General features: G+C 45.3%; 1 protein-coding gene and 1 long non-coding RNA gene across 7 annotated transcripts in view; one reads left to right on the top strand and one right to left on the bottom strand.

The window, feature by feature from the left end:
- CACNB4 (calcium voltage-gated channel auxiliary subunit beta 4) overlaps positions 1 to 12962 on the bottom strand; it is a 222144-nt gene that overhangs the window by 12979 nt on the left and 196203 nt on the right. For 2 of the 6 annotated variants that reach the window (XR_012081870.2, XR_013536865.1), the window contains 2 exons: positions 1796 to 1981; positions 683 to 748 (listed from right to left, as the gene is read on the bottom strand). Coding sequence is in view for 4 of the 6 variants with exons in the window: in XM_072983212.2 (XP_072839313.1) it covers positions 1097 to 1102; positions 1796 to 1981 (192 nt within the window). In the remaining 2 variants the exon portion in view is untranslated. Of the gene's footprint in view, positions 1 to 682; positions 749 to 780; positions 1103 to 1795; positions 1982 to 12962 lie in introns of those variants that run through there. The other 4 variants (XM_072983212.2, XM_078376607.1, XM_072983195.2 and 1 more) reach the window with 2 other exon arrangements.
- The window catches only part of LOC110080838 (uncharacterized), a 32056-nt gene that overhangs the window by 1367 nt on the left and 17727 nt on the right, over positions 1 to 12962 (top strand). Inside the window, exons 2-4 of the long non-coding RNA XR_013536866.1 lie at positions 3936 to 4108; positions 7737 to 7869; positions 11467 to 11587. This is a non-coding gene — a long non-coding RNA (uncharacterized LOC110080838). The remainder of the gene's footprint in view (positions 1 to 3935; positions 4109 to 7736; positions 7870 to 11466; positions 11588 to 12962) is intronic.

The raw sequence follows: 12962 nt of genomic DNA, 5'->3' as shown, positions 1-12962 counted from the left end.
CATACCTGCTTGAGTTCTCATAAAGCTATATGAAAGCAGCTTTTGTAAACTGATCAAAACCTGATATTCATCATGTGGGAATGACAGATCAGCAACGAATGGAAACATGGGCAGGGAGAGAAATCTGCTTTTCCATGTACAGTTGCCTACATGAATTTGTTCTGCCCACATCCTTTGGCTTCCCATAAGTTCAAGTGAAGGAGCTTGCCAACAGAAAGACGCTGGTACATGAAATTAAAAAAAAATCCACATAAACCAAGAATGGGTCCACAGAACTTAAATTGCTGCTTGCACAGTCAACCAGTCACTAAGCAGAAACAATACCATGTGACAAAGCTGGCCTAACAAAACCAAACATACATTTGAAATGTAAATACTTCACTACATACATGCAGTGAAGAAGGAAAAAAAAACAAGAGAGCACTTTATTAGTGTAGGAGTGTGTTCAGGAAAAAGGTCATCTGCAATGTTTTTGATCAGCAGACTGCATTTTTGGAGATGCTAGTAATTTGCTTAGCTTTTCAGCTGAGATACAGTGGAAAGCGTACACGTATCAAGCAGCACACAAACGTGCCAAGCTCTTTTGTGAAATTGATCTCTGTGCACTCTTGATCTTGCACTTACAGACATACAGAACTTGTACTGAAAAGACATTTCCCCCAAAACTTAATAAAACACGTACTTCTCATTAAGGACTATTTACATGCCACGTTTGAAGTTTCAAAGGCCAGCCGTTTTTGAGCTATCCCTGTGGGAAAAAAATGGTCAGAATCCTTTTATCATGGGAATAATATTTTATTCATCATTTTAAAAAAAAACCAAAACAGATGAACAAATTTTTGCCAAAGTGCAACTTCTGGAAATAAATAAAGCAAATTAGAGCAAGGGGGAGGGGTTAGCATGGTAGTACAACTTTTCTTGTGAGCTGGTCAACATGTAAAAGATTTGGCAAGCTTAACCACTGTGGTAATTAGGGTCGTATATTTCTTGCACACTTGTCTTCTAAGAACATTTACAGAGCTCTTTTTTTCCAAAAAGCAAGAGATCATGCTTCATTCCCTTCAGTCTATATATAGCAGTATTCACATTATAGACACTACATCTGTATTAAAACAAAACAATAAAAAAAACAAGGGCAAGTGAGTTGGCTAGATATTATTTGCCTGCGTACATGCACATATGACATGCACATCTATACTATTTATTGGTTGTACCATCGTGATGACTCATATTTGATAACAAACCCTACCAGAACAATCACTAAAGTTTCGTAACCCTTGCACATGGCACTTTTCAGTCGAGACGGTTTCCACGCTCAGCAGAACCTTTTCAGGTGTTGAGACAATAAGGCTGCACTTATTGGTGTGTATGGGGGAGAAACATCACTGGACCCAGATAATTGGAGATGACAAGGCATTTGACTGAACTGCAGCTGATGGACATGCCATAACTGGCTCCATTTTGCCACAACTTGCTAGTGAAGTAAACATTTGTCAACATTTTCCAGTAGAGACACCAAAAGGTACACCTTTCAAAAACCTGTGGCCCTTTATGGTACAGGTGGAGGTAATTTCTTTCAAATATATAGCTATACTGGGAATGATATACATACATTAATGAATGGAAAAGCACTCCCTTTTTGGAGAAAATGGGGCTGCTGTGGCATATTCAGATTTCTGTGTGCACAGCGAATCCCGTGTTATGCCTGTTTGGAATGAATAAAGAGGGAGAGAGACTTCCTCCGATCTGCATCGTGGAGCTGATATGCACACATGACTAAGGCAAGGACTCATACCTGTAATCCAGAGATTGCTGTAGGGTAAGGGGATAGTGCAGTAGAGCCTAAGTTCCTTCCAAGCAAAGGTGTCATGGGTGTGCTGCTGGTAGTGTGTGTGGCACGCCAGTAGGCCTCAAGGTATTCTGCCAAGTGTTCACAAGCATCTTCAAGCTGATTTTCATCCAGAATAACATCAAACATTTCCTATTCAGAAGAGAACACTGGATTAAACTTCAGAATTAAAAACAGCTAGGCAACCAAGGTCTTTACGTAACACTGGGTTGACTCAGTTTACACTGACTCATCCTCCTTGCTTCATCTTGCCTCAGCCACTGAAAAGTATATCGCACAATGCTGCTTATACTCTTGGTTTCAGAGACCTTTCTTGCACGTTGAAGTCATCCACGTTGGGCATCTGTTCAACTTTCCTTGCACCCACGATAGCAGGACCATATCTTGGTGTCCGTAAAGTGTAAACAGAGGGAACGTGGGACAAAAAAGCTTATTCTGCAAGATTTTTTTAATACTCCTGTTGGGATTACAGTATGCTTGTTTTGCTTTCTTTTGATTTGCTCCAGTGCACAATTTACTCATGTGTTTCATCTTATTATGTTTCCTTAAGGCTATGTTTGTGCCGGTCAGTTTCCCCCCTCTCCAAACACCTTAGCACCTCTCCTGTTTAGTTTTGTTGGGCTCAGTTGTTCCCGTCTTCAGTAAACCACTGCTAAATTCACACATGAAAGGGATGGACATAAAGATTTGAGAAAGGTGGCTGGGTGAAAGAGGGAAGATGGAGAAAATGAGGTTACTTACCTGTAACCATAGTTCTTTGAGTGGTCCTCTGTGAATTCACACATATGGGTATTGTCTGTGCCTGCGCTGACTCTCTCGGAAGAGTCTAGAGCTTAAAGTAACAATTTTATAGTGTGATCCTCCACGAGGTATATGCTCCTCCCACCCACCATCTTCCCCAGTTCCTTAATTTTATCCGCCGGGTATGAAGGAAGGAATTAATTAAATAATTACATAATTAACCCGTGACAGATAGAGGGGAAGGATGGGTGGGTTGTGTGAATTCACAGACGACCACTCAAAGAAATATGGTTACAGGTAAGTAACCTCTTTTTCTTTTTCGTGGCCTCTGTGAATGCACACATATGGGTGACTAGCACGCTGCACTTACTGGTTGGTGGGACGTCACGGTAAGAAGGATGACAGGACAGCTCTGCCAAATGCAGCATCTTGGCATGCTCTGACATCTAGACGGTAATGCTTGACAAACGTGGATGGTGTGGACCACGTAGTGGCACGACAGATGTCAGGAACCTCAGTGCCACACTGAAAGGCAGTAGAGGTGGACAGCGCCCTGGTGGAATGAGCTGTCAAATGTTCTGGAGGGGATTTCCCCGACAAGCTGTAAGCCAGGGAGATAGTCTGTACAATCCAACGTGCTATGGATTGAGAGGAGGCTGAGGCCCCTTTGTTTGGGCCGTGAAAGCATAGAAAGAGTTTATTGGACTTTCTAAAAGTTTTTGTCCTTTCGACGTAGAAAGCCAGGGCACGTCTGACATCGAGATTATGGAGCATATGTTCTAGGGGCGACGAAGGAGACTTGAAGAAGCAGGGTAGTATGATGGGTTGGTTGATGTGGAAGTCGAAGACCACCTTCGGGAGAAAGGAAACATCAAAATAAAGAGTCACTTTATCGGGGTGAAACTGGATAAAGGGAGGATCGGCTCGAAGAGCAGTGAGTTCACTAGCTCGTTTGGCTGATGTGATCGCAACAAGGAAGGCTGATTTAAGAGTCAGGAATTTGAGGTCGATGGATGCCATGGGCTCGAACGGAGGCCGCATCAAGGCATTAAGAACCAGCTGCAGTGACCACTGGGGGGGTGATACGTTGTTGAGGAGGGCGAATGTTGTTAAGCCCTTTGAGGAACTTCTTGACAGTTGGGTGAGAAAACAACTTGGAGGAGGGAGAGTCGTCGGGCTGGTGAGCCATAATGGCTGAAAGATAGACCTTTAATGTGGACTGGGAAAGGCTGAAACTGAAGAGATGGAGGAGATAGGCGAGGAGAGTCTTCAGAGAAACAGGTATAGCAGGTAAGTGATTGTCCCAAGTATACTTTAAGAAACACTTCCATTTGTTTTCGTATAGGAGGGTAGTGGAAGGTTTTCGGGCTCGAAGAAGAACCTGCATCACATCAGGAGTATCCTCCATGCCGCAAGACTGAGAGAGGCAACGTCTGGGTGAAGAACGAGGCCGTGGTTGAGCAAGAGGAGATCTGGGCGGAGAGGAAGGCGGAGCATGTCTGACAACATCGAGACCAGGTAAGTGAACCATGGCTGGCGGAGCCAGTACGGGGCTATCAGGATTGTGTTAGCCCCGTCCTGTCGGAGACGGACGATCACCCTCTGGAGCAGAGGCAGAGGGGGAAATACGTAAAGGAGATCTTGGGACCAGTCCATCAGGAACACGTCTCCCAGAAAGTTGCTGACCCGTCCTGCTCTGGAGCAGAACCGGGGACATTTCTTGTTGGCATCGGCTGCAAAGAAGTCTATCGAGGGCGTGCCCCATCGTCGGCACAGCCGCTGGAATATGACATCGTTCAGAGTCCATTCGTGTGTTCTCGTCGGTAGCCGACTCAGCTGATCTGCCAAGGTGTTGTTGTCGGTGGAAATATGGACAGCAATAGGGAAAACATGGTGGGAATAGCACCACTCCCAGAGGTCAACCGCTAGGTAGAGCAGGGAAGGGGAATGAGTGCCCTCTTGTTGACATAAAAGAGTGCAGTGGTGTTGTCTGTTGCCAACTGCACCACTTGTCCTCGAATGAGGGGAAGGAAAGCGTGGAACACTTTGATGATAGCCAACAGTTCTAGATGGTTTATGTGAAGTGGCAGCTCTTGTTTGGACCAGAGTCCGTGAACTGTGTGCTGGAGGCAATGAGCACCCCACCCCGTGGGGCTGGTGTCAGTTGTGACCTGTATGGAAGGTCTTAGAGGCGAGAAGAGCCTGCCAATGAGAAGGTTGTCTGGACGAGTCCACCAGTAGAGCTGGGAGGCTAGCTTTGGTGTCACCGGTAACAGGGCCGATGGAGGGTCTGTGAGCGGATTGAATAGGGAAAGAAACCATGCCTGCAGGGATCGCATTTTGAGCCTGGCGTGTTGGACGACGGCCGTTGTCGATGCCATGATTCCCAGGAGGTATTGGGCGTGATGTGCCGAAACGGAGTGATGTGTTTGAAAAAGGCGGACAGCCTTTCAGATTTTCCTGATCCTGTCTAGAGGCAGGAAAGCTCTTGCACAGAGGGAGTCCACCTCCATGCCTATGAACTTGGCCGTTTGTTTTGGGGTCAAGTGTGACTTTTCGAGGTTGATCTTGAGACCAAGACTGTGGAGCGTATGGAGGGTTACGTCCCGTGCTTTTATGGCATCATGGTACAATGTCACCACTATCAACCAGTCGTCGATGTAGGGATAAATGTTTACTCCCTGCAGCCTGAGGAAGGCAGCTACCGGCGCCATTCACTTGGTGAAAGTCCGAGAGGCGGTAGAGAACCCGAACGGGAGGGCGCGAAATTGGAAGGCAGTGCTGTTGAAATGAAACCGAAGGAATTTTTGGTGGTCCGGGTGAATGGATATGTGGAAATAGGCGTCCTGCAGGTTGATAATTATGAACTAGTCTCCCTGGGAAAGCAAAGGGATAATAGAGTCCAGTGTAAGCATGCGGAATTTGCGTGGAGATATGAAACGGTTGAGATGGGTAAGATCAAGGATGGGGTGGAGGCCTCCATCTTTCTTAGGAACAGTAAAGTATTTTGAGTAGAAACCACTGAGGGAGTCCGAAGTAGGGACTGGAAAAATGGCATGTTTCTGGAGAAGTTTGGTGACGTCGTCCTGCAAAGCAGAAGAGTAAGGGGTGTATCGAATGAACCCCAACGGAGGTAGTTCGGAGAACTCTATGAGATACCCAGAAGATATAATGGATAGAACCCATTTGTCTGAGGTAATGGATCGCCAACGATGGAAAAATGGGGCCAGCCTGGTACAGTTCACTGGGCAGAGAGGGATATCAGACAAGGGAGGCATAGGTAGTTGTCAATATTGCTTACCCTTTCGTTGTCCTTTTTGAAAGGACTGGCGTTGACGAGGTAGAGTTTGAGGTCGGTACGATGCCATCAGAGATTGAGGGGCAGGTAGGGACCTGTCAGCTTGATGGGGGCGATATTGTCTATAAGGTTGGAACCTTTGATTTTGATATTGTTTAGGATGATACTGGCCTGAATGGCTGGGCAGAATAAGAGCTCGCAGTCTTATGCTTCTTATGGAAGCCTTCCATGGTGTCATTGGTTGTGGAGTTGAACAGGCCGGCACCGTCAAAAGGCAAATCCTCAATTCTCAACTTGATGTCATCAGAGATTGTGGAGGATTTAAGCCAGGCATGGCGTCGAATGGAAATAGAGGTAACTAGAGTTTTAGAAGTGGCCTCAGCGGAGTGTCGCGCCGCAATCCTCTGATACTTGGCAAGAGAAATAGCCTGTGAATGGATGTTGATGAGGTCGGATCTCATGAGTTCAGGAGATGATTCAATGAAAGGAAGGACTTGATTCCAAAGATGACGCTGAAAAGCGCCCATAGTTGCTTGATAACTGATGCTTCTGAGTAAGAAGGCTTGCAGAGAGTAAATTCGTTTGGCCATCGTGTTGACTTTCCTGCCGTCCTTATTGGCGAGGGTAGGTTTGGACTTAGCCTGAGTTCAAGCCTGACTAGACTCGACAATGATAGAATTAGGCATTGGATGTTTGTTGAGGAATTTGGCATTGGCACCATGGGTCCTATAGAGGCCATCGGTGCGGCGAGAGATCTGCATGATTGAAGGGGGTTTTCCCCAAGTGTCCTTGATAAGTTGAAGGATAGACTTGTTAAAGGGGAGACTCAAAGGAATGGGATGCTCCTGATTAATATCATCGAACACCGGGTCGGCATCAGCTGACGGGGGTTGTTCAGTGTCGAGATTTAGGGCTTGTGCCATCTGAAAGATGAGGGTTGAATAGGAGGAGAAGTCATCCGAGGAAGATGAAGCGTGGCTGCCCCTTGTATCTGGGATAGGAAGGGGAAGGTCGGGCTCATGGGAGGACTGAGAGTGTTGTGCCTCCGAAGATGCAGGGGAGCCTGGAGACGAAGGGTAGTCCGATGGGCCAAAGCCTTCCATCGGGGGAGCTTGATGCCCTTCGGGTGGCAAGTCTTCGAAAGGGTCCTGAGATGTCACTAGGTCCGGTATCAAGGGTGGAGGACGCACTGGTAGGGCCTCGCGAACCTTGTCTCGCATCCGCTTAGATGGGATGAGGGGGCAAACGGGCGGAGCCAAAACTGTCGGGGCCAAGCAGTCGCACGGAGGCGGCTTGAGTCCACAAAGGGAACGGCATGGGGGAGTTCTGGCGTCGTTTTTGGCCGTTTAGCCTGCTCAGGCTGGAACCTCTTGTACCAGGATTGCCACATGAAGGGGTCAAAATGGTATGATACCACTGGAAAAGGGCATAAGTCGCTCTGCGATGGGACCGACTTCGGTGGAGAGAGGTGCTTTCGTTTCTCCGTTCTCTTCCGTGGAGGCGAAGGGGAAACCTCCAGATCGGATGCCGAACTTTCAGCTGCCCGCCCTGAGTCGGGGTTGGAATGGGCTGAGGGCGGGCTGAACTGGGGAGTTTGGGGCGGCATCGTGGGGGGGGGCGCAACATCATGGGCATCGTCTCCGTCCGAGGCAAAATCAGGGGCTTCTCTAGACGATTCCTCAAGGATAGGGGAAGGCAGAGAAGGCTGAGGGGGCTCCACTCTGGGAAGTTTGTCCTTTCTGGGCCTCTTAGGGTCAGGTTTAGGTTTTTTCTTCGAGCTGGAATCGTGGGCTCGAGACTTCTGAGAAGAGGGCAACTTGTGCTCACCAGACGATTTTGCTTTTTCAGCAGTGTCCTTAACTGGTAGCACGGAGGTAGAATCAGAGGTAGACTGGCCCACTGGAAGTCTATCGGCTGAAAGGGCAGGAGATTTAGCCGCTTCTGAAGACAAAGCAGGAGGATTCATGGCTGTTTGCCAAAGGTAAGACTGAAGTCTTTGGAGCATCTGTTTAAGTGCCGGCTTGGTTAAATTTTTACAAGCAGGGCACGAATGGGAATAAAAAGACCGTGGGAAGGTGATTAGGCAAACAAAAGACGCGGAGGATCACTAAGTAGGTAATTAAAACAAACAAAAGCTCAAAGGAGCCTAGAAAAAAGCCAAAAGGCAACTAGCGTAGCGCTCAATCTTTCCTGAGAACCGTTCAACTTGGCGGAAAAAAGGAACTGGGGAAGATGGTGGGTGGGAGGAGCATATACCTCGTGGAGGATCACACCATAAAATTGTTACTTTTAGGTCTAGAATCTTTCGAGAGAGTCAGCGCAGGTGCAGACAATACCCATATGTGTGCATTCACAGAGGCCACGAAAAAGAAGATATGATTTCACTTGTATGAGGGGTCCAAATTAATGTAGAACTAGACACTTTTGTGAAGCAAATATAGAATATTCTGGGATGAACAATACTGCTCTGACTATTCAGTAAATACCAGCAACGAATGAGAATTGACAAGGAGAATTGTTCCTTCTAATGCAGAGAGAGATTCCATCTAGATTTAAAATTGAGCAAAGGAACATGCACAGGTGGGAATACAACCCTGTCCAGCTCTGTCTTATGCACAACCTACCTGTTCAGATGTCAATACACCTCTTTTTTAAAAGTCTGTCAGGTTTGTCTAATTATTTGGAACTTTTATTTAATGGCAGCACAACTGCCATCCAAATGCCATTGCCTGAAATATAGGGTCATTTGCATGCCAGGCAAAGAATAGACCTATTGTACAATACTAGAGGGATGCCAGGCATCTAACTCCTGTGGCATTTCCCCTTCCTGAACAGGTAGGTGGCTGGTGCTGCAGTTGGCATTTTCATAGTGCCTTGCACTATTACAAGGCATTTGGAGTTGTATATCAACCTCCCAACAACCTTGGCAATCAATCACAAGGGTTCAACACTCCACTAGAGGCCTATTTTCATCTTGGAAAGTCACTGTCATCTAAAAATTGAACAGACATGCTCTTCAGAGAATTATTTTAGAGTTGGTCAAAAGCCAATGTTTAAAATTTGGTGAGGGAGGGCTAGGGAGGAGAGCAAAAATGGCCCTGGGGGGGGTGTCTTCCCACCCTGTAAGAAAGGCATTGTCCACCTGAGGATTTTCAGGTGTTTCTGTGTATTTCCCTCTAAGGCCTCTGAAAGTTGTTCAGCCAGTTTGTATTTAAAATCCCATTATATAACTTTAAAACAAGTGAAGAGAAGGGTCAGTTTCAGATGCAGATTCTAAAAGATGCACAAATTGAGCTGAACCAAACTATATCTACAGAATTAGACATAGCTTTCACAACAAAAATTGTGCCATCGTGGGGTGCCACTACATGCCTCACTTCTCACTTGGCTGTCACAAAAAAGGTAGATCCATGTCATTTCTGTCCCCTCTCTCTTAAACCTTTAGGCACAAACTATCTGTGCTGTGATAGAGTATGCGTATCTACATCCCAACCTGGAACTGCAGTGGAATAATGTCAGGAGAGAGCGGTGATGATAATTGTAATGATACTGGTGGTGATGATGATATATTGCACATCACAGTTAAAAAGAGGAAGACTATGCATAGGGCTGCTATTTTTGACAGAAGCCTGAGTCAGACACAACAGTCTAAACCCTGTTGTACAGCTCCATATCCACAATAGGAATGAGGACGTGAACAGCAGCAAATTGCGGCTGGCTAAAGACAAATCACTGCTGATTAAAGCCTCATTCAGGGTGCACACAACTCATACACAATGTAAACAAGTTGCATGCATATTATATCCCTAAAGAAAGCCATTGCTGATCACGTTATCCACCAATGAGCATGCAGAGCTGGATTTCAGCCAGTATCTTGTTCTACTTCACTTCACAGATGTTGCCAGATTGAAGGAAGTTAATAGGCAGCAACTCCAAATATACTGTCAGCTAAAAGTACATTTGGAACCAAGTAAGCCAAGGAGGAATTTGAGAAGTAAATTGCTAAAGCTGTAAAAGTTAATAGTACACATTCATTTTAGTACGGAAAGAAAAAATTTAAAATGTGTGCCGTTTCATAGGTCTTACATGGTAAGGTAAGGAAAAGGTTCCCCTTGACATTTAATCCAGTCATGTCTGACTCTAGGGTGCAGTGTTCATCCCTGTTTCTAAGCCATAGAGCCAGCGTTTGTCCGTAGACAGTGTCTGTGGTCACACGGCCAGCGCAACTAGACACGGAATACTGTTATCTTCCCACTGAGGTGGTACCTATTTATCTACTTGCATTTTTACGTGCTTTCGAACTGCTCGGTTGGCAGGAGCTGGTGCAAGTAACGGGAGCTCACTCTGTTGCATGGATTCGATCTTACGACGGCTGATCTTCTGACCTTGCAGCACAGAGGCTTCTGCCGTTTAACCCATGTACCTCCAGCAATGATCAAGCTAGGGTAACCCCATTCTGGTTAGCTTCAGTCTTCTGGAAGTACGAATATGATTATGATCTATGTATCTGACAGTGACTTTTAAGAAGGATCTATGTGGTCTGATTCGGGTCCAGGGCTATCCCACACTATGATCCCTGTTATAACAGTGCGTAAGGCTGCAAAAGACTGATGTTGGAAAAGCAGCTCTCTGTGTACTCTTCCCAACAGGCCAATTCTCAGATCTGTTTGCATTGCTGTTACACGGCAACAAGTTCCTACCAGCCCATCAGATCTTTGCTCAATCCTACACCTTGATTCACTGGCAGCATGTCATGTTTTAAGGCATCAGTCAAAGTAGGCACATGAGATCCTGGTGGATTCACCAAAAGACAGGGGCTTGGATACAAAGGTGCTTTTCTGCTACAGGAAGTCTGCTACGGGAAGCCATTTCTGACTGAGCACAAGATGTTTTGTTTGTAGACAGTAACCCCTTAATCCATAGGGTTTGTTTTATCTGCCCACCTTGCTGCACAACATTTTGTATACAGTTGCCCCCCCAAGACCCCTTTTATGGGCTACTAGTCTGCACGCCCCTTACATGGTATGATTTTACACTGTAACACAACCTCTCATGGGCTGAACACGGAAGAGTCCTCCACCAGCCCCACCCATGAGAAATCATAAGAGTAGTGTGAATACATTTTTTATTTCCATTCATAAGACTTTTTGAACTAACCCCCTCAAAGAAAACCTTACAGCAGAATCGTTATTTGCTGTTCATTTCTGAAATAAGCTGTACTTAGTTGAAAAGGGTTTACTTTCAAAGAAGCCTTGTGCAAGATTGTAACCTAACTTCCTTTAAAAAAAAAAAGGACGGGTGATAAGTGGCTTGTAAGATTATGCTTCCAAGAAATAACAATACATATAAGGATCATAGAGCTACTAATCCCATTAGATATGTATGCAACAAGATCACTTTGTTCAATTTTTATGATAACTGTACTGGATTTAGGTAGAGGGGCTGCTTTCCATAGAAACTGCTACATCTATATTAAAGCAAGTATTGGCATCCTTTAGCATGTGCAAGGCAAAGCAAAATAATATTAATAAATCTAGGGAGTTTAGTGAGCATATTTTAAACTTGTTTTTTCGTATAGCTCCTGAGCCAATATGTCCAGTAAAATTAAGTGGTGGAGCTTACTGAATTCATGCAGCGACAGCTGATCCTAGTACCAGCCTGTGTAGCCAGCATCAAAAATGCATGAAGATTTCGAACGGGTAAGGAACACTGTTGTTAATCATTAATATTCCAGGCAAGAGTTTGTTTTGAGAGTCTAGGTTTTCAAGGCAATTCACATTCTTCACAGAGCAGGGATTCACCCAACACAGAATAAAAACTGCAAGAAAGGAAGAATCTGACCATAGCCAACAGCTGTGTCTTCTTCATAACATCCCCATCATCTGTCTCCATTTTGAGCCATGTGTAGGAAAGTAAATTTTGCACTAATGAATCTACTCTTCCTTTGTCAGCTTCCTACTGAGTTAAAAACTCATATTACGCAGATCACGCAGGGTGGTCAACAAGGAAGAAGGAATCTATAAAAGTAGGATAGGTATCCTGGTGGCAGACATTCACCTTTCAGTTCATGGAGGATGATGGAGAAGAGTGATGGGAAAGGGATGAAAGTGATCCAGCTCTCCCCCTCATGAGTCTGACCATCTGTGGGGTGAACTCGTCAGTCAGTCAGGCCACACCATTTTGCTGCCTGAGTCAACGGACATGGTGGGGGCCAACCCTGATAGCAGCGCCATGACATGGGGAAACGTGAAAAACCTGTGGATGCCCAATTAATACAACTGCACAAAATTATACAGAATGCTTCTAATGGGAATCATTTTGTGACAAGGTGCTGGGATTATCTTTGGGTCAATGCCTCAAAACAATGTTGGGCAACATCCACCCACATGACTCTTGGAAGGCCAGGACTATCTTCTAACATCCACCATAACTACTACAATCGTATTCTAAATTTGTTTAGATTTTAGAAATAAAACAAATTGGGCTGAAATGGCTAAATTCAACCTCTATGGAGCACCTCTGCCACTTCACTCCATTGTACCTTACCCTTATTCTTATTTAGATTCTTAGCAAACTCTTTCAAAAACACAAGTGACAATCCAATCACTTTCAGTTTTGGAAAAAATGCCGCTATAGGCCTGAATAAAGCTGATGAATGACCTGAAACAGCCAATCATGATACTTCGAAAGGGCAACTAGCCATTTCAGGCCAAATCTTTTTTTAAAGTGGGTGCTGGAGTGGGGAGCATGTTCCCTGAAGGCTGTATTGGGATCTCCAAGGGAGCCTAGGAAAGAATTCTAGGACAGCTGCTGCTGCTCAGAACTGAGAATACTGGTCTAAATGGACAAGCGGTCTGACTTGGGAGATGGCAGCTTCCTAGGATCATACCATTTTGCAAATATGCAGCTCTTTTCAATTCCAGTAACTCATGCCAGGCTCTATAATATCAAGGCAGGCTCTTTTTAAACCATATGAAGGTTATTGTGAGTAGCCCAGATGACGAAGAATATCAGACATATCAAGAAAAACTTCCCAACTGTTAGAGCAGTAGGACAATGGAACCAATCACCCTG

The sequence above is a fragment of the Pogona vitticeps genome, chromosome 1 (genome assembly GCF_051106095.1).
Source record: "Pogona vitticeps strain Pit_001003342236 chromosome 1, PviZW2.1, whole genome shotgun sequence".
In the NCBI taxonomy this organism is placed as follows: domain Eukaryota; kingdom Metazoa; phylum Chordata; class Lepidosauria; order Squamata; family Agamidae; genus Pogona; species Pogona vitticeps.
Note: the sequence above shows the minus strand (reverse complement) of the source record. Positions and strands in the feature narration are given on the sequence as shown.